The sequence below is a fragment of the Bubalus kerabau genome, chromosome 5 (assembly GCF_029407905.1).
Source record: "Bubalus kerabau isolate K-KA32 ecotype Philippines breed swamp buffalo chromosome 5, PCC_UOA_SB_1v2, whole genome shotgun sequence".
In the NCBI taxonomy this organism is placed as follows: Eukaryota; Metazoa; Chordata; class Mammalia; order Artiodactyla; family Bovidae; genus Bubalus; species Bubalus kerabau.
This window is the reverse complement of record NC_073628.1, coordinates 97,649,213-97,674,650: the sequence shown is the minus strand read 5'-3', so window position 1 is coordinate 97,674,650 and position 25,438 is coordinate 97,649,213. Positions and strand designations below refer to the sequence as shown.

At 58.8% G+C, this 25,438-nt stretch overlaps 1 protein-coding gene across 6 annotated transcripts in view; it reads right to left on the bottom strand.

Annotated features, from left to right (window-relative positions):
- The window catches only part of CASZ1 (castor zinc finger 1), a 155,579-nt gene that overhangs the window by 21,664 nt on the left and 108,477 nt on the right, over nucleotides 1-25,438 (bottom strand). For 5 of the 6 annotated variants that reach the window (XM_055582339.1, XM_055582340.1, XM_055582337.1 and 2 more), the window contains 3 exons: nucleotides 5,615-6,103; nucleotides 1,828-2,662; nucleotides 378-446 (listed from right to left, as the gene is read on the bottom strand). In XM_055582339.1, the coding sequence (XP_055438314.1) occupies nucleotides 378-446; nucleotides 1,828-2,662; nucleotides 5,615-6,103 (1,393 nt within the window). The remainder of the gene's footprint in view (nucleotides 1-377; nucleotides 447-1,827; nucleotides 2,663-5,614; nucleotides 6,104-25,438) is intronic. The other variant, XM_055582338.1, reaches the window with a different exon arrangement.

The window sequence follows — 25,438 nt, the reverse complement described above, 5'->3', positions numbered from 1 at the left end:
TCTCATCCCCTTACTGTTCCACAGTGGCTTGCATTGCCCTCCCTGCACCCCACCCCCACCAAGGCTCTGGATTAGCTGTGGAGGGGGGCCCTGGGCTCACTTGTGGCCAGGCCCTGCTAGCGGGCCCTTTCAGATACCCGAGTCCTGCCTGGGGTACAAGCTGCTTAAGGGCCTGTGGTCTGGACCCCATGAAGGGGGCGGGGGCTCTGAGATGGGGCAGAGGGCAGTCCCTGGAGGGAGTCTGGAAGCAGGAGTGTGTGGGGGTGGGGAGGCAGCAGGCAGCTGATACTAGCGGTCAGATGGGCATGCGGTCCCACGGTCCCCAGCATTCCTGCCCCGCCCACCTCTCCAGGGCAGTCTCCTCCCAAGGGGCCTACCTGGCAATATATTTCTGGTAAATGTTTACATCTTCAGTGACAGCTGGTTTATCTGTGGGCAATCCGTTCCTGGTGAGAGACACACAGGGCACAGCTGATGAGTGGACAAGGCGGCCTCCTGCCCCAGGCATGTCTGGGGGTAGATCCCTGCCCTGGGGTCCTAACCCTCATCTCCCTTGCTCTGTAGTGTCCTGGGCACTTGAGGTGGGATGGGAAAAGTCCTTTGGCAGAAAACTAGCACAGCTGGGTTCAGTTGGCCCACCTTCGGCAAGGACTAGGCTGTCTCAAGCTGGCAGGGCTGGAGGGCTCCACCCTGAACATGGGTCTGACCTAGAGTCCAACCCTCAGGAGGCCTGGGAAGCTGGGGCCCAGCCCCTCTTGCACACAGGGGGGTCAGGACACTGCTGGCTGAAGAGGGGTACCAGGGACCACTGGGGAAAACCCCAGGGGAAAGGGCAAGAGCAGCACCAAGCAAGTGTGGCTGAGAGGTCGGAAAAGCCCCCCGACAGCCCCCGTGCCGAGGGCGGCTCTCTAGACCTGCTCTCAGGTTTCTGGCCCTCCCCCAAGAGGGATGGCTGTGGGGAAAGGTGTTCTCAGCCCCACACATGGATCCATCTGTCATTTTGCCTGCCGAGGGCTTCACGTGGGGTCCGCCCACCCCAGCCTCCTACCGCCTCCTGCTGCCAGTCACACAGCCCAGGCTCTGAATCCAGGAGCCAAGGCCACCAGCTTGGAGCCCAGAACCCCCAACCCAGCGTAAGGTTTTCCCAGCCAACCGTAAGCCCGCAGCTGACCCTCGTGGTGGCAGGCAGAGAAAGCCTGCTGTGGGCAGATGGGGTTACAGTACTCTGTGGCAGGTGTGTCAGCAGGGGAGCAAGTGCACAGAAGCACAGGCAGGCCTTGGAGATAATGCAGGCTCGCTTCCAGACCACCATGATCAAGTGACGGTCACAATGAAGCGAGTCACGTGAACTTTTTTGGTTTCCCAGAGTACAGAAAAGGTATGCTTATGCCATACTGTAGTCCATTAAGTGTGCAATAGTATCATGTCTGGAAAAACCATGCACATGTCTTAATTAAAAAATGCTTTACTGCTAAAAAACGCTAACCATCAGCTGACAACGCAGGGTTGCCACAAACCTTCAGTGCACAAGAACACGCGACATCTTTGAAGCGCAAACAAGGTTTGCCTGTATGTGGTGTGTGAGGGTGTGTGCACACAGCAAGATGTATAGTGTGTGTGTCTGTGAACTGGGTGTGAGTGATTATGTAGGCTGTGTGTGTGTGTGTGTGTGTGTAAGTATATGTGTGAGAATCTGGGTGCACAGTGGATGTGCATAAGGTGCAGGTACATGTGTCCACAAGTGTGAGCTTCAGAGGCAGAAAGTGGGTCTCTGGGTCACCCCAGTGCTGGACTCAGGGCTGGCAGTGAGGGTGGCGCGCGCCTTACTTGACAGTGGAGACGGTCCCCGTGGTGATGGAGTCTGTTTTGGAGAAGGTCGACTTCAGGTACTCGGGAGTGTTGAAAGGCAGGGAGGCAGATGGCTCAGGGCCTGGCCCAGGGGCGCTGGGAGCGGTGGGCACGCTGGCGAGGGGTGCGGGAGCCAGGCTGGGGGTGGGCGGAACCTTGGCGGGGCCAGGCTTCTGGATGGCCCGGACATCATACTTGGAGGGGCGCCCCACCTTGCCCGTCTTGAAGGCGATGGCCCCACCCATGTCGGGGCTGCCCTCCCCGGGTTTGAAGAGGTGCAGGTACTTGACGTTCTCCAGGTCGTACTTGGACGGCTTCTTGTAGGCGCTCCCGTTCTGGGGCCGCAGGTTCTCGCCCGTCTTCAGTTTCTGGATGAAAAAGTCGTACTTGGAGGCGCGGGCCACCAGGCCCTGCATGGGGACGCTGCTGTGCGAGGGCAGGGGTAGGATAGTGGCCTTGGTCTCCAGGTGCGTGGTGCTACTGGGAAGCCGCAGGCCTGGCAGGGGGCCCAGCGCCTCCTTGCCTGCCCGCCCCTCAGCCGTGGTGCCATGGGCCGGCCAGGACAGCTGCTCGCCAGCCTTGAGCTTGCGGATGTACTCCTCGTACTTGGAGAACCGCGCCCGCTTGCTGAGGGCGTCCTCGGAGGCGGGCAGCGCGGAGGAGGTGGCCACCTCGGGGGTGGAGCCCGCATGCAGCTTCTCAAAGCTGATCTTCCTGGCCAGCTCGTCCCTCGTGTTCTGGTCGTCGTAACCAAACATGCCAAGGAACTCAGTCATTGTGGAGGCTGCGTAGTCCCGCAGTGAAGAGGCCTCTCCTATGGGAGAGGAGAGGGGCTATCACCTCTGGGAGGGAGCAGGGTAGCCAAGGGACAGGCCACCCCCAGAGAGGGAGGGGGCCGGCCTGGGGAGGGGCGGAGCAGGACATGATCTATGGACATTTGGCTCACTTGTTAGGTTTTACGACTCTTAAATTAATTTGTTTAAAAAAAAAGTAATTAATACTGGGGTAAAATAAAACGAGTTCATCAATGCCAGGAAAATCAATTTCCTAAATGTTCTGGCCGATGGCTTTTCAGTACATTAAACAAAGTTTCATAAATGTCTCCGCTCTCTCGCCTTGGCCTAATATGAAAGAGAAGTCATTTTACTGGAAGTAAGGCCAGATCTCAACCTGCCTCTGGGGTGGGGGTGGGAATGGGGGCTGGGGACAGGTAGGGCTGTGAGCCAGTGGCTGGGCAGTCAGGAGGACCCCTGGGGACCGGTCGGGGTGGGCCTGGCAGAGCTGGCCTGGCAGACCTTCACTCCCCCCAGAAATGGACACACAGACCCCTGATCCTCGGGAGGAGGACGAGGGGCTTGCCCAAAGCCTCCTCAGAACCTGTCCTCTTGGCCCCTCCCAGACCCCCGAGTTGCTAACGGCCCCAGACAACAGGGCCAAGGGGGCAGAAAGCCTGCTGATGTGAGGCTCAGACTCCCTTAGGGTCCCACCTGAGCCAAGACTTACAACATGGGGAGGCCTACAAACCTCCCTGCCACCCTCTGGTCACTCGTGTTCACGCACAAGGGTGGGCCACCCCGAGGAGAGTCAGGGCCGGAGACACAGCGGCTGACGGTCCGCATCTCTCACTCCAGTGTCCATGGCAGGGCACATGGGGAGTCCCCCGCAGCCACCTCTCCGTGGGGCCATGCATGCACACATACTCTCACAAGCTCATGTCCTAGTGATCGTCCGAGACACACATACAAGTGTACCCAGACCACCTCAAACTCCACATCCAGCTTCCCAAGACGGTCCCATTTGGCCTGGGGCTGTTCCCTGGAGACGAGCCCCCTTCCACACACAAAGTGCCGTCGCTGCAAGCCTGTGGGACGCCCCCGCCCCCAGGACGTGTCTTCCTGTGCACTCATTAACACCGACCACCTGCTATACGCCACCCCATGTCAGGGGTGGGGACACGCAGGTGGGTGAGACTCGTCGGGCCCCAGAGGACATGTGTGTTCTCTCTACTCCTGTCTGAGCCTGCACACCCGGGCACAGAGCAGCAGGACCCCAGGCTGGGAGGTCCTAACAGCACGGCCAGGGAAAGATGTGGCCAGCACCCAGCAGCGGGCTCTTCTCCCACCCCCAACCCCACCTGGAGGTGGTCTGAGAGCTGGTCTGGGCTCCGGCACAAGAGAAAACCTAGCAGCATGTAGACAGAGCCTCCGCGCTCCTGGGAGGAGGGGAGGAGGGTGGTTCTGTGGGGTCTGGGGCCCTCCGGGTGAGGACAGAACAGTCATGGACAGCACCCGGCCCCCAAGGTGGGGAGAGTGACTCAAGGAACCAACAGATGGCTGTCCCCCTGGGCTGCCTGGCTGGTGGGCTGCCATCCTGACCTCAAGCCACTTGGGGTGGGGGACCCAGCCTGGGAGGGGTGGGCTCTGGATGCTAGATTCAGTGGCTCAGGGACCAGGGAAAGGGGCTAAAAATAGCTGGAGGCAGCTGAGCCCTCGCTATATATGGCAGAGAATCAGAAGGCTTTGAAGGGCAGACGGCTTAGAGCAGGGAGGGGGCCAGGCAGGGGTCCCGGGGGCAGCCCAGAGGCCTGCAGTCCCAAGGCCACGGTGGGCAGCTTGGGCTCTGGCTGCCCAGCTCCAGGGCCCAGGCTGAGGAGCCTGCCTGGCATCATGCTGCCATCCCGCTGCTATCCCAAACCCGAGGGGGCGAGGCCTGGAGCCATGAGGCCACCGGCAGTTTCCAGCCCTGCCTCCTGATGTGCTGGCTCGCCACTCCCCCGGGAGGAACTGGGGCGCTGAAGGGACAGTGGCCCCGGTCCCTGTCCCTCCCCACTCCTCAGGCCCAGCACAGTCACCTTGTGTCTGGGAACGGCAAGGGCTTTTCCTATCAGAGGAAACTGAAGGTCACACTTTTCCTCATTGATCTTGCAATGTTTGTTAATTACTCTGTCACTGATGTGGCGAAGGATAATTAAACAGCTCTGTTTATATCTTATATGCATAATTATGTGGCTGCGCAGGGCTCCCCGCGCAGGGAGGAGATGCGCCCCTTGCTGCAGGGGAAGGGAAGGCTCGGGATGCTAGGCGCCCGCTGCAAGGAGGCTGGGGAGCTGAGGAGAGCCCGGGCCCCAAGTTCCAGCCCTGGCCGTGCCCCCTCCCACCCAGAACTGAGGTCCTTCCTCTGCAGAGCAGAAGGAGCTCAGGGCTGCTCTGCATCTAAGGACACGTGGACCCCAGAAGAGCCAGGCCTTAGCCATCTCGTGGGAGAGAGGTCAGCCAGGGGACCGTGTCCAGGGCAGGTGGGTGCAATGGGATCTGCTGGCTGGCTGTCCCTCTCCACATATCCAGGTACGACGCCCCCCAACAGGCTCCTTCCCAAGCAGGTACTTGTGGCGAGCCATCTACCCACACACTATCCATCCATCCATCCATCCATCCATCTGCCTGTCCACCCATTCATTTGTCTTCCTGAAGACCCACTGTGTGTTCAGCAGCTCATCGCAACCCTGCTCACACATGTGGAAGGCTGCTTTCTCAGGCCCTTCCCTTCTCACCCCTGCCACACCACCCCCCGCCCCAACCCCTGTCCGACTCCTCTCCCCCATGCCGGCTGTGACCTCGGCCCCAGCCCCCACCCCCTCAGGAGTCCTCCGTGGGCCCTAAAGAGGGATCACTACTTGGAGCAAGAGTGAGGGAAGAGGGCGTGCTCTTTAGACACACCACTCCACCTCCTCGTGGGGTTCTGTCCCATCCAGGGCTTAGATACCCACCTGAAGCCTGCTTGGCACTGGGGCCACCGTCATCCTTGGAGGCTGCCCCATCCGAGTCCTTCTCCTCCAGGACGCTGCTGTCCTTGGGGGGCTCCTCGCTGTGGTCCTCCTCGTCGCTGCAGCCCTGGGGCTGGACCATGTAGACGCCCTCGGGCGGCAGCTCCAGGCCCTCCCGGGCGATCCGCCCCAGCACAGGCGCAGGTGCCGGCTCCTCGCTGTACTCCCCGTTGACCCACTTCTCAATCACCGCCCGCCTCTTGTCTTCTTCGCTGCGGGGGGCCCGGGCCACCCCAGACTCAGGGCCACTGCGCTCTTTGTCCCGGGGCCGCAGCGGGCTGCCCTCGGTGTGGGCGCCGGCCTCCCCACCCTTCTCCACCTCCACCTGGCGGCTCAGCTTGGCGCAGATGGCGTTGAGCTTCAGGCCGCCTTTGCGCTTGGCCGCCATCGCGGGCTTTCCTGCGGGCGGGTCGGTGCACCGGGTGCCTTCAGCTGTGGGGTCAGAAGAGAGGGGTCAGAGGCACCGCCACCCACCTCAACAGCCCCACCTCCCCCAAGCCAGAGGTCTCCCCAGTCACATTCCACCCCACTGCCCTGACACCAGGGCACGTCTGTCCCCTCACTAGACTGTGGGTTCTATTCTCAGAGCCTGGCATGGACTACGTGGTTCAGAAATATCCTGTAAATGAACGAACGAATGGACGAATGACTTCAAGCACAGGAACAGTCTTCTTCTCAGCCCTGGCTCCTGGAAGCACTTCCTCCCCGTGTCTGGCCCTGGGAGCCAGGCCAGCTGTGCCTCAGGATGTCACTCTGCCTCGGCCAACTCCTGCAGCCCTGGGGGGCTTGGCTAGCCCCAGGAAGCCCACTTTCCAGATCTGAGAAGCGGGAATAAATTGGGATTCCTCAGATCCCCAGCAGAATGCCCAGAGGCTGCCGTTCTAGTGCCTCATCCCTGAGCATGACAGCGCAATGCAAACGGCCTGGTACTGTAAGTAGGCTGCCCGGGCACTGGCCACCTCCCTCTCGGCCACTGAGCAGGGCACCCAGGGTCTTGGGAGGGGAATGGCAAGACCACCCCCATACAGCTGGAACCTGCCACAAATGCCAACCAAAGCTGACATACCTACACCGGTTTATTTGTATATCGGTCCATCTGTCTGTCCACCCATCCATTCAGCGAGCTCCTACATGGCAGCGCCAGGGGTGTGGCGGTGGCCACGGCAGACACAGTCGTGGCTCACACTCCCTTTCTGCACAGGGGGCCCCATTGAAGCCTCTAGATGGCAGGGCTCCCAGGGGGTGGGCATGGCCTCATCTCCACACAGCTCAAAAGGCTAAGCCAAGGGAGGGACTCTGCTCCCAGGCCCACAGTTAGAAGGGGCTTCACTATAATGGATCAAGAGCCTAAACACACATGCCGGGAGCCCAATGAGAGGCTGACTCGGACAGAGATGGGCACGCTTGGGCCAGGACCTCATCCGTAGGCAGACTTGGCTTGTGCACACAGATGGTGGCCGCCCGATACAGACAATGCCCGGCAGCCCCAGGTCCTTGTCTTGAAGCCATCCGCCCAGTTCTCCCAGTCCTGTGGCCCTGGCTCTTCCGGGCCCCACCCTCGCCCTAGCCAGATGCCCACTCTACCCATGTTTGTCCACATCTCCAAATCTGCACTGCCCACACCCAAGTCTCCAAGCACCATCATGGGCTCTTTCTCAAGGCTCATTGACGGGGCCCTTCATCACGCCATCCCACCCGACCTCCAGGCCAGCCACCAGGCTCTGTGACACCAGGCTTCCTAAGGCAGACCTATGGGGGGCAGGCCGCACCTGGGCCCCTCTGCCCCCGGCCCTGGTAGAGAAGGAGGGTGGGAGTGGGGGAGCCTGCTCTATTTTTACCAGGAGGTAAGCAGCCAAGTGTGTATGGCAGACGGCAAATGAATCTATAAATATTTATCCCAAGGAAGAGGGAAGCAGAAGCTCCCAGGGCTGCACTTGCTGCTGGTGACACCCCGTCCCTGGGCCCCCACCCATCCTGGAGCCTCCTGGCACTTGGGCCCACCCAGCCCTGCCCACCCTTTCCTGATGCCGGCCGTGTGCCTGGCTCAGTCCCTTGCGGGCCCCTACCAGCTGTGCTGCAGCTGTGTGCTGGGGGCCCTCCCCAGCCCGCAGGCCCCGTGGCTCCGCCCATGCCCCCGACACCTGCCCTCCAGCTGCTGCTCTGCCCCACCCACCTGCCTTCCAGATGCTGCCCTCCCTCTGCCTCCCGCTGCTCCCAGGGGTGGAGGTGGGGAAGGCATGTCAGCCTGGGGTGCAGGGCAGGAGGCAAAAGCAGGCCTTCCTTGTAAGTGTACACACGTGAGAGTCTGGGGCTGTGAGTAGAGGGGTGGGGTGTGTGTGTGTAAGAGTTGAGGTTCAAGCTGCCTGCCCGCCCGCCTTCTGGCCCACCCCATGGGGCTTTCTCCTCTACCCCTCCTTCAGGACCCTGGGACCTGCAGACTACCCCCCTCGTGGTCTGACCCCAGGCTCCTGTCCATGTAAACATTCCCCTGACTTTCTTCCCTAAAATATAAACGCCGTGGCCGGGCCTCAATGGGAGGAAGCCATCCGTCCCCGGCCCTGTCACTGCCCCTTTCATCTCCTTCCCGCCACCAGCCTGCCCGCTGCTCTATTTACACTGGAAACTTCCTCTGGGAACAATACTGCCCAGGAGGCCGGCTTGGGCTGGAGGGTGGGAAGGCATGGGGACTCCCGTACCGCTAACCCGAGACCTGGCTCCAGAGAGGAGGCGAGGGGCAGGGCGGCTGCAGTGGGCCCAGCTGGGCCCTGGGGAAAGGAGCAGGCCGGTCTCTGCCTGTGGGTCGCCAGCCCAGGGCGTCTCCCAGCCTGCAACCTCTGGCCCCAGGGACGCTGGATGGGCCAGGGTGAGCCCTGGGAGGCAGCACTGCACCATGCTGTGGCCTGGCCTCTGGGGCAGACAGTCGTGAGTTCAGGGCCTGGCTCTGCCCCTCGCTAAGCTCTGGGTTCTGAGCGAGCTTTCCCCACCATGAAAGGGTTGCAGGACTAAGGTGACAGGGTGTCTGTCTGTGCCAAGCACAGGGCCTGACAGTCAAGCATCTGGGAAAAGGCAGCTGAGCTCTGGGAGGGGACAAACAGGCAAGTGTGGTGCCACCTCTGGGCACGAGATCCCTAGACCAGGAAACCACACCTGGGCCAGAAGAGGTTGCTGGTGGGGGGACAGGAGAGGCTGGAGGCCCAGGCTGTGGGCAACAAATGACCTCTCCCCGGCTCCCAGAAAGTCTCCAAGCCTCCCCTCCAGGGGCTCCAAACTCAACAAGCCCCCTGCAGGCAGCTCTGTCTCCAAGCTGGGGGGTCTTGCTCAGGGTGGAGAAAGGGAGGGGCAAGAACTGGCCTGTCCTCGCACCTGTTGGGCGCTAGTTCATGGTGTCTCACCATGACCCCGTGGGGCAGGTACTGCCGTCGTCCCATTTGACAGAGGAGGAAGCTGACCCTGGAGCCGTGCAGACACTCCAGAGCCCGAGCGCCTGAAGGCCGGGGTGCAGCAAGGTGCGGGGCTGCCACATGTCCCCGTGGCGGCTCCGGAGACTCCAGGAAGTCCCAGGCCACCCCGAGAGGGCTCCTCTCCACTCCTGCCCATCTCCTCCTCACCCCCACTCCCGGTTCCCATAACACGGAGCCCCCTAAAGTGTTAACTGTGATGGGTAAAATGGTGCAGCAGATTGCTACAATAAATAATTTACTGATATTTATAAATATGCAAATCAGCCAGCTTCAGAAATCGAATGAAGGGAGGGCCTCGGGAGAAGGGCCCGTTATGGCAGGAACCGTATCACTCCCTCCACAGGCTGGGGAAGGCCAGGGCTACTGCCAGCTCTGGGCGAGGGAGGGGGCTCCGAGAGCTGCACCTGGGCCCCTCATCCCTGATCCCTGGGGACTAAGGGGGTGGCTGGATTGGTTCCACCTCTTCTCCTGGTCAGGGCCAGGTCCTTCCTAGCCCTGGGTAGCCTGGGCTCAATGGGACCGGAGACTCCAGGGCCTGATGCCCACGACTGGGTCTCAGAGTCAGCCTGGGGCGGTGGGGTGGGGGCTAGTCCCCAGGGGCTGGCAGGGCTGGCAGCCCCTCCCCACTGGTGAGTAATGTGTTTTGGGGCCGGGCGGACTGTCAGCTACCAGGCTCCGGGTGCTTTATGGGCTCTGCCTGGTGGCTCTGAACTCCCTGGTAGGAAATAAAGTTCTCCCTGCGCGTCCCTTCTAAACATTTCACTCAGTGGAAACGGTGTTTAAGAAAAATGAGGACATATTTCTTCCTAAGGATGCAGTGTCCCCTTTGGGCGGCCTAATGCCCGCTGTATATCAAGAAGTGGCGAGGCAGGGGCCAGGTGCCCGTCCCCTCTGGTGGGGGTTGTCCAGGGGGCCGGCCTGTCTGCTGCCAGGTGGCTCGGGGGCCACGGGCACCACTAGGCCACTCTGTGGCTGCCCTGGCCCGCACAGCGTAGAGCAATATGGTAGCTGGCACCCTGAGCACCTCCCCTGCGCTGGGGACAGCACTGGGCAACAACTCAGAGCCTCAGTGACACACCCACCCTCATCCCAGCGCGGCCATCGTCCTGTCCATTTCCAGATGAAAAAGCAGAGCCCAGTGAGGCTGTCAACTGTTGCAGTCATCCAGCATCCGTGTGAGAGCTGGACTCAGACGTCTCACCATCTGAGACCCTAGGTGTACCTCCCACAGCCTCCCAACCAGGGTGGCAGCAATTTTGGAGCCTCCCTGCCACCCCTAAGGACTTGCACTTGATGGGCCACCAGCCCCAGGGCTGGGGTGCCGGGGGCTGAATTCCGAGGACACGACAAGAGCAAGCGGACTGCCCTGGTTCCTGCCAGGATGGATGGTTCAATTTAAACCAGGGGGCAGATGCTTGCTCAAGTTGTTACAAGTGTGATCACTGTGGTGAAAAGTCTCGGTCCCACAGGAGTGGTGAATCTAGGAAGCAAGGAAGGGTTCCCAGAGACACCTGTCCTGGCTCTGCTCCCCCACGAGCTCCCTTGGGGCCCCACCATCCCCCTGCCTCCCTCTTCCCCCTACCACGCAGCCCAACTCCATCTTAACAGTTCCAGCCCCGTCTCCCCAGACACGACCTGTGCCCTAGGAGAACAGGGGTGTCCTTCCTTCCCTCTTGGGCCCAATCCTGCACCTCACTTGGCAGAGAGGAGCAGCCACTGCTCCTCAAGGCCCTCAGCTGGGCCCCCTGGTCCCCAACAGCTCCAGGTGGGCAACTGGGGGGGCCCAGCTGCTGGGCCCTACGTGTGCCCCTTGGTTTATTTATTTATTATGATTTTTTAGTCCAGTTAAAAGGTTTACTATCCAGACGCGTCTAAGTGGCCTCACTTAGCGTAAGTAACTCTATAAATCAGGGAAACTGTTAGCATCCACCGCACAGGCTGGCCATCAATCTCCCCCAGGTCACAGCCAAACAGGAAGGGGAGAAAAAAAAAAGAGTTACCACCCAGGGGAGATTTAAAACACACACACAGCGCACACGCAGACTGTGCGCGCACACACACACTCGGGCGTCTCGGTATTTGTACAATCACATTATAGTCACATGTGTACACACACAGCGGCCCGGAGACTGGCTGTGCTGCGTGCGTCATGACATGGATGCACGAACGCAGATCCTGCAGCCCGAGGGGAACACACCTGAGGAAGGGGTGAGCCCCCAGGGCTGGGCTCTCAGTGCCTGCGCCGCCCTGCCCAAGCAGGCAGCTCTGGAGGGCGGTGGGACCAGGAGGGGGTTCAGCTGGGTGCTTTCCCCTTCTGTGGCCTCTGCCTCTGCCAAACCCCAAGGGGCCAAGCTTTTCCCTTTTGTGTGCGGGAGGCAGGGAGGTGGTGCCCAAGGACGGGGCAGGGAGGTTGTCAGCCCCAGGCCACTGACAGGCCCTCGTCCCCTGTACCCAAGGCTGGGCACACCCCAGATGCAGCACGTGACTCAAGGAGAGCAGCACCATCCGGACGAGCGACCAGCTTTGATGCAGAGCCCAGGACGATGCCCGGCGAGGCGAGCTTTCTGCAGCAGTCTCAGGAATGCCTCACCTCACTTGAGGAGATGTGGCTGGATGCACACAGCTTGGACACAGGCTCCCGCCCCGTCCCCAGAGAAGAGGCCCCAGACCTAGAAGGCCCCCACCAGGAACAGGGGTGGGGAGGCTGCTCCTGGCATTCTCTTAGGGTCCCCAAGGCCAGGCTGGGCAGTCTGAGGGCGGAAGACCCGCCCAGGCCCACAGCCTCTCCCACCTCGCCCAGAGGCCTCCCCGGCTCACCCGCCCGCCTGCCCGCTGCATCTCCCCATGAACTCTATTTCTCTTTCCTCTCTGAAAACAACTGAGCTGTAAATACTGTTTAACCTTCTCCCCCCCTCCCCCCCACCCCCTCCCCTCCGCACTATAAAAACACAAATATGCCATAACTCAGCCGGCCCGGCCGCCCAGCCTCCAACATGCCCTGCGCCCGGGCCTCTCAGGAAGGTCATTACAAACGACTTTCCGATTCACTGCTCCTGAAATAATTTTGTGTATTAAAACCTGAATCTGCACTTTCTGGGGCCGAAAGCCTCGCTTAATTATGGCGGGTGTCCTTGGGACGGACAGTGATCCTTCACTCGCCAGCCCGCGCTCCAGCCCTCCGCCCGCCAGCCCGCCCCCCTCCCGGGGCCCAATCTGTTTTCAAAGTGTGTCTGTCCTTTATTAAATTGTTTTCTTTTCCACATTATCAGTTGCCATGGAGACCTCATCTCTCGGATTATTTGAATTTCATTATATCTATTGATTTGGGAGCATTTCATCTTTTTTATTGTTTTTCTGTCAATTTTCAAAACGAATAACCATCTAATTTGCGTCAGTGCTGATTATGTTTGTCCCTCAATAGAGGTCGGCAGCTGCGCTGGGGAAACAAATCAATGAAAAACCATCATAAAACTCCCCACTCCAGTCTCCAGGATGTGTGGGTGACATTCCACGCCTGCGAGACACACACTCATCAGCTCCAAGTTCGGCTACGGTGGCGGCTGCTCCTCTCCACGTCCGCCTCCTCTGGCCTTAATATTTAATTCTGCGATTTGGGGCATTATTAGTGGTGTTTTTATTAGTGCGTGTGCATGGGAGTGTGCTGTTGCGTTAATTTGTGGGTGAGGCAGGGAAACCCCGGAGGAGGGCAGGGTGGATGGTGCTGGGGGTGCGGTGGAAAGTGGAAAAAAGGGGGGATGCCCAGAGGAGATGACGGGCCCCGGGACCACCGGGAGGACCACGATGAGGGCTTGGAAAAGGGGGGATGCAGAAGTGGGACTGAGCCAAGGGGAGGAGAGGAGGGAATTCAAATTGCTTACTTTGTTGGTTTTTTTTAAATAATTTATGCAATTTTAAGCATTTATGTATAAATTTTTTAATAAGCCACCCTGGAGCAGGATGGCCATTAACATCCCAACGTCCTTCTGTCCAATGGGCTGGCGGAGAGGATCAATTTCTGAGAGTACTTTCCCTTTTTTATGACATGATAAAATGCTTTTAAAGCAACTTACACAAATATGGAAATTTTTTTTTTCTTTTTTTCCCCGTCCCCTCTCCCTTCCCCTAACAGCCTTCTTATCCACCAGGGATGGGGGGGTGTGCGCACACGCACACTCGCGCTCACGCTCTTGCTCCTGCGGGGGGAGGGGGCGGGGGGCTGGCGGGGAGAGAGCCCCAGTTCTAACTGGAACTGGCCGCCTGTCCTTCTAACAAGGGCATAAACTTTCATTACCCATGCACGCAGTCAAAGACAATTTAGGGAAACGCGCTGCTCGGAAAAGGAAAACCTCAGCGATTCGTGGCCCACGCTGCCGTTGCCATCTGGGGGCTGCTGCCACCTCCAGCCCCCAGTGAGAGGGCTCCAGAGCCCTGAACCTCGGGCCCTGCCCGGCAGGAGGTGGGGAGGGGCCCCAGAGGGTCACAGCCACAGAGGGAGAGGAGGGACCAGACAGAGCCCTGGGAACACCCAGCTTGGGGAGGGGCTGGGCCCCTGTGGTCACGCTCCCCCCACATCCCTTCGCTAACCCCAGTCAGGCATGAGCCCTTGAGGGCAAGCACAGGACTCCAGGGCTGTTCCAGAGTGGACACTCAGCTCTGTGGATGAACAGACAGAGGGACCAAATGAAAATGAAGCAGGAAATTGTCCAGATCACAGGGGTCCACGCTAGAGACGCACGGTGCCTGGGAAAGGCTCCCTCTCCAGGTGTCACCTCCTGCAGAAGTGGGTCTGGGGCAGGAATGCTTCTGTGTGTAAAGGATCAGGGCTACCAGAGGAAGAAGGGGTGTCCTGGCCACTACCACCCTGACCCTGCACTTGAACCCCTACCTCCCTGAGATGGAGCCAAACCTTGGGAGGAAGAGGGCAAGTGGCTTAAGACTTAAGGACGATCCTTATTTCCATGTCCCCATTACCTTCCAGACCCTCGTCCTAAGGGCTGGGGCAGGTGGAGGGCCTGAAGGGTGCCCAGTCCCAAGACTGAGAGGGATGACCCTGGTTCCCAGGGAGGATTGGGACTGCGTTCACCCTGCTGAGCCACACCTGGGCAGCTGGCCTTTCAGTTCAGTTTCAGTTCAGTCGCTCAGTTGTGTCTGACTCTTTGCAACTCCATGAATCGCAGCACGCCAGGCCTCCCTGTCCATCACCAACTCCCGGAGTTCACTCAAACTCACGTTCATTGAGTCGGTGATGTCATCCAGCCATCTCATCCTCTGTTGTCCCCTTTTCCTCCTGCCCCCAATCCCTCCCAGCATCAGAGTCTTTTCCAATGAGTCAACTCCTCGCATGAGGTGGCCAAAGTACTGGAGTACTTTGTCACCTCCTGCAGAAGTGGGTGACATCTTTAGCATCATTCCTTCCACAGAACACCCAGGACTGATCTCCTTTAGAATGGACTGGTTGGATCGATCTCCTTGCAGTCCAAGGGACTCTCAGGAGTCTTATTCAACACCACAGTTCAAAAGCATCAATTCTTTGGTGCTCAGCTTTCTTCACAGTCCAACTCTCACATCCATACATGACTACTGGAAAAACCATAGCCTTGACTAGACAGAACTTTGTTGGCAAAGTAATGTCTCTGCTTTTCAATATGCTATCTAGGTTGGTCATAACTTTTCTTCCTGGCCTTTAGAAGCTTCCAAATAAGATAAACTGACATTAGAAACTTGGTGTGTATGCTACATCACTACAGTCGTGTCTGACTCTTTGCGACCTCGTGGACTGTGCCCTGCCAGTTTCTCTGTCCATGGGATTCTCCAGGAAAGAATACTGGAGTGGGTTGCTGTGCCCTCCTCCAAGGGATCTTCTAGACCCAGGGATCAAACCTGTGTCTCTTATGTCTCCTGAATTGGCAGGCGGGTTCTTTCCCATTAGCACCACCTGGGAAGTCCTAGAAACTTGGACCACCTCTTAAAAACATGTCACTTGAAGCAAGTTACATCTCTGCCCTGGACATCCATGTCCTCACCTGAGATGCCGGATTGTTGAAAAAAGAGGATGTAGGGTGACATGTCTGGTGCAGTGCTGTGCAGCAGGGTGCCTGCCACCGTACTGGATGGTGACTGTGGACAGGGTCCCCACCTCGGGAGCAGGAAGGGCTCTTGCGGTAAGCGCAGAGTCCAGCCCTGCACGGCCCAGCCTTTGCCCAGAGATCTGGGAGGCCTCTTCCTACCTCCCCCTGCACCCCAAGCTCAACTTTCTCCTGGGACATTTCCACCCTGGAGCCCCCGAGCATCTCTCCGGACGCATCCCATTCCCTGGTGAGCCTGACCATGGGCAGCCCAGGAAGGGGCCCACGGTATGCTCGACCTTCAGCGGCAGCCACATGGGAGCACCCCTGGGGTAGCCTGTGGTCAGGCTACCCCAGCCCTCTCGGGATGCGAGTGGAGCAGGGCTGCGCCCACCCTCCTCCTCACTGGTGCTCAGCCCACCCCCTACCCCCCAACTGTCATTAAAATAACAAGTTTCTGTTACAATCTAAACATTCCCACATCGCATAAAGGGTTATATTACACCCGAGTCACTCCCGGGCCCGTGTTTGCACAGAAAAGCTCACGGCAGGTCCCCCCTCCTGACGAAGTGACTTATTAAAGTTTAAACAGTAATTAACAGAACAATAAAAATAAAGGGATGTTTGGGGAGTCATAGCGCACACAGGGTTTTTGGCAGTGCCAGCAGTTTTTCAGTGCCCTGCGCTGGCAGCAAAATGCGACTGTGAAGCCAGGGGGGACGGAGGGCTGGGCCAGGGTTGGGCTGGGGAGACTCTGGGCCTGGAGGATGAGAAACTGAGGCTGGACGGGAGGGAGGGGATGAGAGGGCTGCTGGGAAGCCCTTCTGGAATCCGTGGGGCCACCAGCCCCGCCAGGATCCTGGGTGGCAGGCTGGGCGTGGGGGGAGCAGGAGAGGCAGTCTGATAGCCACAGTAAGTCCGCCGAGCTAGGCTGCAGAGGCTCTGTGATGCCAGGGCCCAGTTTGGCCCTGGGCCTTGCTGGGAGTCCAGTGCCCTGGTCACATCCAGCCAATGCCGGCATGGACCTGACCGGGGGAGGGGGGTTATCGGGTACTCTGGTCCTGTGGGCATCACCAGACCCTGCAGCTATTCATTCCTGGGGCTGGACCCCGACCACTCTGGCTTCTCTCCCAGTCAGGCAGGGATCTCTCCCTGTTCCTGTGCTTGGGGCACTGCAGTGCTGAGAACTGTCCTGAAGCCCCTGGCCTCTACTAAGCATGAGTAAAGACTCAGGGGGAGCCTTCCTCTCCACCCTCGGGGAGGTGGAGACCAGCTGGCCCACTATCGCTGGGTCCTGCCTGAAGGGAGGAAGCACCCGGCTGGCTAGGCCAAAGTGGGCCCCACTGGTGGGCCCTTGATTTGCAAAGGTCCTCAGGGAGCCAGCCCTGGGGGGCTGGCCTAAGGCCAGGCCACTCATCTTTCGCCTCTCCTGTTCTACCTCCATAAATTCTACCTAGATGCTTAGACACCTGGGCTGGGGGCAGACAGAGATCCTGAGGGATGGGGCAAGGGGACAGCAGAGAACCAGAGAGGAGGGCCTCCACCTGGACGAGGCCAGTGAGCTTGGTACTGTTTTCTCAATGACTTGGGAGTTGGGGAAGGAGGGACCGCAGGAACGGTGAGTGGGCACAGTGCACGCGTGTTATCCCACGCTGACCAGGCGATGGGTACCAAAGTACTACTGGGCGGTCCCTGGACACACCAGCCCCCAGGCTGCCCTCTCACTTCTTCCCGACTCCCCAGGCCCTGGCCATCACAGGCTGTGTTGCTGGGTGCTCTCGCAGGCTGTCCTCTTTTAACCCAGAGCTCACGGCCAGTCTTGCTGCCCTCGCCAGCCCTTCCTCTCCAAGGAGAGCCTCTCTGCAGTCACTGTTCTCACCACAGAACGTTAGTTCTCCAAAGTGTTTTTCAGTATGACATCCCCAACTCAGGTTCTCCCCACGAGAGCAGAGCAAACAGTCCAGTGTGGGGCCACCATGAGGACCATGACAGCAGTCTCCACCCTTCTCTTGGCCTTCTCCATCTCCCTTGGGTCTCCGTGAGCCAACCTGCCCTCCCGCCTGCCTGGGGATCCCAGTTCTGCCATAGCCTCCCTCCACCCTGGTGCCCACCATGGACAGCCTGGACGAACATCAAGCCCGGAATGCAGCCTCTGGCCCCAGGCAAGCAGCCCTACCAGGTCCTGGCACCAGCTCCCCTGCTGATTCCTCCACATCATAGCTGCAGGGGCTGACGGGAGCGGCTGCAAGCCGTGCATGGAGGCGAGATGCTGGGCTGAACTGAGAGGTTCTCTCCAGCCTCATGTCTCCTGGGATCAGGTTCCCGGGCTGCTGGCATGCAGAGAGGGCAGGAACTCGCCCAGGCTGGGCCTTCATGGTGCCTGGCCATGCTGCTGCCTCCCTGCAAGGCCCCTGCAGACCCAGCCGGCCAGGGAGGATAGGGCCCCAAGGCTCTCAGTGCTGCCCGGGATCTGGGCACAAACTTTGCCCCAAAGACATGGAGAAGAGCCAGCCGCTTTCCCTCTCCCTCTTTCCCAGGCACAGTTCTTTGGGGCTCCACCCCTTGCCCCAAGATGAAGGACTCTTGGTGAGGGGAGAGTGACACTTCCCAAGTGCGCAGCTGCTCTGCTCAGGAGCCAGGCTGCAAAGAATGACAGGGGCTCCAACGCCCTGGCCAGAGGAGGCCGTCTGAGTTACCCAGTGTCAGGGGCAGGGAGGGCGTGCTGGGGGTTAGGAGGAGGACTGGCGGAAGGCAGGGCCCCAAGGACGGCAGGTGGGGACAGGGAACTTCTAACCGCTGTGCTCTAAGGTGGGCAAACTGGGGGCAGGTTGCTCATCCTAATCCACTGTTTCTAGAATCCCCAGCTTCTCCCCTGCCCGCCACAGCCCAGCAAGGACCCCTGGCTGGACAAGGCGCTCCCAAGTGTGGCAGCTCTCGGGGCAGAGGCTGTCCTAAATGTGTACAGAACTTTAGAACCAGAAGGACTTTGAGGCCCAAGATGGCTGAGAGACTTGTCGAAAGCCCAGGTCACTCACTTGTCAGGACCAAACAAATCCAGAAACCCAATTTCTCACCTAGGCCCTCTCATGACAAATGATCACACTGCTCATTTGTGTTTAAAAGTTGAATTTCCTGCAGCCTTGGAGACAAGCCGCCCCCCAACCCCACCAGGGCCCGTCAGCCCCGAACTACACAAGGGTTCCCTGCTGGAGAGGCTTCAAGCCCCTCACTCACTCCTCTGGGCAAGGACCCTAGATGGCTCTAAAGCAGCGCCCCTAGGGTGCAGGGCCGCAAGTCAGGCTCCTCAACTCACTCAGGGAAGCACAAATGGTGTCTGGCTCTGTGACCTGGCTTACCACAGGAAATGGGCAGGACACCTGGATGGGTGACCACATGTTGCAGGAAGGGACTTCCTCTTTCAAGAACTGAGACGACCCCCCCACCCCTGCCACCCGCCAGAACTTGTGAGCTGTGCTATGAAAGGGACTCAGGGCAAGCACCATTCTGGGAGGAGAGGAGAGACCTGGCAGAGACAGGTCCGGGGCAGGTAAGCACAGCCTCCGGAAGCCCCCGGGGAGGAAGGTGGGGATGGTAGCAGGTGGCAGAGGGGTGCTGCGGATGATGCTGCTGCCCCCACCCTCCCTATAGCCCATCTCCACAATCCCCCGGCTAAGGCCAATGACGACGACATGAGGGGACTAATTTAGGAGTATTTTTAAAACTGTGGCCCTGGTGGAGGGGTTTAGCAGTTGTCAGCCATCTGGAGTGAGGAATTACTGTCACCTTCCTGATCCTATAGTCCCTAAACCCAAAGCTGGTTACAGCTCAAGGGGGAGGCAGCAGGTGGGTGGGGGCTGGGGCCTGTCCCAGGGAGATGCCCACAGGCCAGGAAGCACCTTCTCTGCCCTCGGAGGGGGCCTGGGGCCGGGGGAGGGGGCTGGAGAGCCCAGTGTCCTCTGCGCCCACTCGAGCTCCCCCGCCCGCTCACGCACGCTCACTCCCTGGGCCATGCCGGCTCGCGCAGGGGCCGTCAGGTAAATTAGATCTGAAAGCTGACAATTTCTGACCATATTTCCTTGATTATTTCAAACAAATGCACAGCAGCCGCTGTAAGGAGATTAAAGTGACATAAACGTCCCGAGTGGGAGGGGGGAGGGCAGAGGATTCAGGTCACCCCCATCCGTCCCCCGCCTGACAGACGCTATATCGCTATCCAATCCAATAAAAAATCCCCCCCTTTTGCTTTAATTAATTTTACAGCTAGCTTGCTTAATTACTTTCAATCAAAATCCTCCTGCCATCGCAAAATTAGAGATGGTTGAGCTCCATTAGCCTAAATTCTTCATTTCCATATAGAAAAGAGGCTGTCTGCACAGCCAGCCTGGGCACCCGGCAGGACAGACGCCCGTCTGCCCGCCCGCTGCCAGCCAGCCCACTCCTGGCTTCCGCTCCATGGCTATCTCTAGTCCGTGTATTTTCCCTCGTTCTCCTCTGTCCTTGCTCCTTGTGCTGAAAGGAGGTGAGGTCCCAGATGGGGTACCTTCCCCACTGGCCCCCACTCTTCCCCTGACTCATGTGGGGACCGTAGAGCTGGGCTGGACTGCCAGCGTCAGCTGCCCCTGGCAAAAGGAGGGCCAATCCTGGGGTCCCTGATAAGGGGCACCCGCTGCTCCCAAACCCATGGGAAGACCCAGGGCCCTCTGCCTCATCCATCTTCACGAAGCAGACCTCCCAGCCAGGCAGGACCACTTCCAACCTTGGACTTGGCCCCTAGTCAGTAAAAACCACCAGAACCCATGTTACCCGGGGTCACCTCTCTGCTGACTCCTGGCTGGAGTCCTTGCTCACTACCAGAGCAACCCCAGGGCTAGCTGTCTCCATGGTGCTAACAGGCACTATAGCAGCTCCCATGTTCTCCAGGGGGCCCCATGAAGGCCCCTGCTCACCCTCCCATATCCCGGGTTTCCAGCCTGTGACAGCTGCTTGGGCTCCTCCACCCCTGGCCTGGGGCAGGTGGGTGGCAGGTCTGGGCTCCATCCACGTCCTGTGCTTGCACCCGCTCCCTTCTCCTCCCCTCCGCCTGCCTCCTCCTCACAGCCCCCAACCTCAACTCCAGAAGCTCCACTTCAGGTTTTCCAGGCTACAGCCCTGAGTGTCGCCACAGGGTCCAGCCCAACCTGGGCTCCAGCTGATTAAGGATCTGCAACAGGATGTAAGGATTACAATAAAACCTGGCTCCGGATCTACAGGGGCCGAGGGCCAAGTCCTGGCCCTGGGACTCCCCTCACCTCCCCTTTTGACACACCCCCTCCCTCTTAGCTGCCAAGGGCCAAGAAAGCCTGGGCCTCTGGGTCCTCCATGGGGTCCTGGTTGGACTGTGGATGACTGTCATGGGTAGCATGTGGGACTCAGGCCAAGTCTGGTGGGAAGGCAGGACTGGGAGGGGCTGGGGAGGGGACTGATGGCTGAAACCTGCCCTCGACCCTCCACAGGGACAGGAAGCCAATCTGGTTCTCCCCCTCAGAGAACCCACAGGAAGGTGGGGTGTCCTGGGTCTGACTTCTGGAAGCTTTTAGTGAGGCTCTTCCAGGAGCAGGCTTCAGGGCTGCCCTATTGCTCTGGCTGAAGGACTCTGGGGTTGGGCAAGGTAGTGGAACCTGGATCTTGGCAGCCAGCCTGCCCAGACACCAGGGACCCACGGTCAGTCTGCAGGCTCCTCTTGGATCTTGTGCTAAGGGTTAACCCAAGTCCTCCCCTTCCTGGGTCAGCTGAGCTTCTCAAATACATTCCTAAGTACCTATGGGCACAGTCCCCCGTTGGCCCTAGGGATCTAGGGAGAATGGTTTCAGGTATCAGGGAGCTCAGATTCTCATGGGGAAGACCCACTAGCACCAAAGCATTCCCCACACCATGGAAAGCACAGAGGGGAGGCCAGCTGTGAGCTCCAGGAAGGTGTCCAGGCCCAGATCGTGCCTGGGAGGCCAGCAGGTGCAGAAGGTGGGGGACCAGGGCGTGGCCCCGCCGGGCTCCTGCCCCTCCAGCCGCTCTGCCCTCCACACAGGTCAGCATCCTGTCTCCTGGTCCCCTTCTCTGGGAGCTGTCATCAGGGTGGGTGAGGGAGCCGCGAAGGGCACGAGGAGCCCCGGCCTCGGGGGCATCTCTGGACTTCCTGATCACTCTCCCTTCCCTTGGGGGCAGAGCTGAAGTGCAGCTAACAGAGCAGCATTCTGGCTCTGCTCCTGAGGCACCAGGCCTGGCACAGTTGGTAGAAGGGTGGTTGGAAGAGCAAGTTCTGGGCCAGATGCCCAGAGTTTGAAGGGGCTCAGCCCCAGAGGGGCGGTGAGGACCCCACCCGTCCCGCCAGCCAGCACCCTTCTCTTCCCCTCCGCGTGCCTCCTCACAGCCCCCAACCTCAACTCCAGAAGCTTGTGGAGCAGGAGCACCTGGCTCTCACCCCACTCGCTCCTTCAACTCGGGAAACACTCCTGTATCTCAGGCTGGCTACCCCTCCTCCTGGGCTTCCCTGGTGGCTTAGCTGGTAAAGAATCTGTCTGCAATGCAGGAGACCAGGTTTAATCCCTGGGTTGGGAAGATGGGTCAGGAAGATCCCCTGGAGAAGGGGATGGCAACCCATTCCAGTGTTCTTGCCTGGAGAACTCCATGGACAGAGGAGACTGGCGGGCTACAGTCCATGGGGTCACAAAAAGACACGACTGAGCGACCAACACTTTCACCCCTCCTCCTACACACTCCTTAAGGGGTCTTGGCTGAAATTTTACTTCTTCCGGGAAGCCCTCCAAACGGCAGGGCCCCCCTTCCTCTGCCCTCTCTTTGTACGCTGCTGTTAGCTAGCACTTCTGTAATAACTCGGTTAATGACCCCTCTGTCTTGCTAGACTGCAAGATCTGCAGGACGGGACCACTGTTTTAGCACAGCGCCTGACCCAATAAATATTTACTGAACGGATACAGAAAACTAAGTGCTTCTCAAGTTCATCAGGGGAAGAGCTGGGATTGGGGTGTGTGTGGCCTGACTTCTGTCCCAAGCCCCTGTGGAGCTCCAGGGTCTTTCCTATCTGTGAGGCTGGGACTAGGTGGGACTGAGGCTGAAACTCCTTCTCCTTGGTCTCTGGCCCTCTGGAGCCTCAGGTTCACCTCCAAATGCCCTTCCCAGGGCTCTGCCTGGAGAACAAAGGAGGCCCCAGTTGTTCCCACATTGCTCTGGGAGAGGAGCAACTGCTGCCGGCCAGGCCCTGGCTGAATAAATCCAGCAACTGTTTGCAGGAGAGTGCGATTCACGATTCTCTCCCGCTACTCCTGTCTCTGTCCCAAAAAGGACAAAGGGAAATTGAAAAAAAAAAAAAAAAATGGGGAAAGATCCCATCCCAAGCCCTACGACCTCCCTAGCCCCAGCTATCCAGTCTGTCTGAAAATGTTATTAACACGCAGAGGGCACGGGGACAGCCACCTGCCATCGCAGACAACTGGGACAGCCGCAGCAAAGGGTGAGGCTGTGAGATCAGGACCCAAAAAAAGGAGGTGAGGGAGGGAAGGATTGGCGGAGGGGGGCGGTGCAGTGGGACATGGGGCAACAGGAAAGATCAAAGAAAACTGACTCTGGAGAACACTGAATGCCCAGCTCAGCAGTCACAGGAAAGGGCCCTGAGGATGAGCGGAAGGAAAGGGCAGAGACCTGCAGAGACACCCAGAACCAGAGGGCCCGGGAAGGCCCTGGGACACCAGGCTGAATGGGGAGGCAGGAGGTTTATGTGGGGGCAGAGGGTACAATGGCGGGGGTTGGGGGGGACGTGGCGAAGGAGGAAACGAGAAGTTGACTGGGGAAGAGGGAGAGAGGTCTATTAAAAACCTCTCAGTGCATAACACAAAATGTCAGGGTTTATAGCTTCATTCTTGGCATTGCTGGGACTGAGAACCCTGCACAGAAATGTCACCGCTTGTCATGTTTAATCACCTGCTGTTTGTTAACACCTTCCCTGCAAGGAGCCTGCCTCAATCTGCCCCTGGGCCCCCAAGGGACCCGGAAACAGAAAACATCCCCATCTCCTTCTTGGCCCTGCCCCCGGGGCCTCGAGGGGGGAGCTCCATCAGCTATCCAGCTGAAGGCCTCCCCAGGAGCCCCAAAGTGACCCTTCCGAACAGGCGGGCCAGGGAAAGGGACCCACGTGGTCTGAGCAAGGGGCCAGGACCTCTGGCCATGGACTAGGTGTTCTGAGTGGCTGGAGCCAGGGTGCTCCCAGGCTGACTCCTTTCTCCTGCTCTCGAGGGCTGCCTGTCCATTCTGTCTGACCCACTCCTGTCCCTACCTCCTGACCCCGGGTGGAAGAGAAGAGAAATAAAAGAGGGCCCGCTCAGATCCCTGCAACCTGGAATTCACCAATCTGTCTGCTTGAACAGCAACTGCCACATAACATCTAACATTCAAAGCCACCATCCTTCCAGTTACAATCCCGGATCACACCATCTGTGGCTCTGGCTTGGCTCTCTCTGAGCATGCTTTGCTGGGTTGTTTAGACTAGGAATTCTCAGTCCTACTGCCCCGTAATTCCTTCCCCTGGGGTGGGAGGGTGGAGTCAGCCACTCGAGCAACACAAGTCTTCCTAAGAACACCTGGCTGCTCTCTACCCCTGAAAGCATGGTGTGGTTAACGCCAGGCGAGGGGCTGGGTCCTCTCTCAGACGACACCTACACAAACAACCCAGTCCCCAGATGAGAGCCCCCACGCAGGGGCAACTGTCTGCAGAGCAGCAAGTCAATCTTGAACAGTTCCCAAGGTGGCCCCATTACTTCCAGAAGCGATGAGGGCCAGTGATGAGCTGAGCGGCAAGGGTTTCCCATTCTTCCAGAAAAATCCACACTTACACAGAAACATATCTGACAAACGTGCAGCCACACAACTGCCTCCCAGGAGAACGCCCGTTCATTTAGACTTTCTTTCTGAAGAGCCCTTCGACCCATCCGTTCATTTCCAATAGAAACAAGTCAGAATATTTTCAACTCCCCTTCAATCCTTCCTAGCAAATAGGCGGCAGCACCCCTTTCTCAGGAGATTGGCAGTAATGAAGGCTTTTAGAGGAGGCGTCCTCCAAAAAGTTCAAAATGCATTTGCATCAACAATTGCATTTTATCTTGCAAAATGGCAGGCCCAGGGATGTGTCCATGGGTTACAGCGAGGATGTAGGTGGGGCCCGGAGGTGTTGGGGATGTAGGCCAGGCAGCAGAGTTACCATCCTGGCCCACATCCCCAGTGGAGGGCTGAAAGAGGACTGTACTCCATGCTGCCATTGGAATTGTCCCTAGGGAAGCCCCCTTCTTCAAGGGCAGCCCTACTCTGAGTCTGTCTCCCTTCGAAAGTGTTAGTCGCTCAGTTGTGTCCAATTCTTTGCGACCCCATGGACTGAGGCTGCCAGGCTCCTCTGCCCATGGAATACTCCAGGTAAGAATACTGGAGTGGGTAGCCATTCCCTTCTCTAGGGGATCTTCCCAACCCAGGGATCGAATCCAGGTCTCCTGCACTGTAGGAAAATTCTTTACCATCTGACCCACCAGGGAAGACCTCATCTCTTTGCACTTGGAAACAAATCCCTAAGTGTCTCTGGGCCTCCTGTTGCCCCACTGGTGAAATGGGACAACTCCCTGTGTCTCTCTCCAAGGGAGCTGAGAAGAAATGGATAGTCAGTGTGGTGTTAAGAGTTTGTCGGAAGGAGGCCTTGAGGAGGCTGAGCGGGTTTCCACTGCCGTGATTCTGCATGTTGCACCCCATCCTCTCCACGGAGGAGGGGGCTCACTGTTAAAAGGGGAGGGCGGGTTAGGGGCTCAGCTGCAAGACCCTTCCCATGCCCAGCAGAGGTTTTCAGGTGGTGCCCTCTTGTGCCAGGGGAGGTATATGTGCACACCCACTCGAGTCCACAGGCACGTGGCTGAACACAGCCCATGGACCCGGAGCAGGGCAGCTTTAGGTGGAGCCAGTTGTAAATAGGAGACACAGGAGACACGGTTCAATCCCTGGGTCTGAAAGATCTCCTGGAGGAGGAAATGGCAACCTACTCCAGTATTCTTGTCTGGGAAATCCCATGGACAGAGGAGCCTGATGGGCTCCAGTCCACGGGGTCGAAAATAGTCAGACATGACTGAGTACACCCGCACACACAGTTGTAAGTAACCTGGCCTGGACAGAGACTATTCCACAGGTGCTCGGGCTCCCCAGGACCCTGAGGGAGGGGC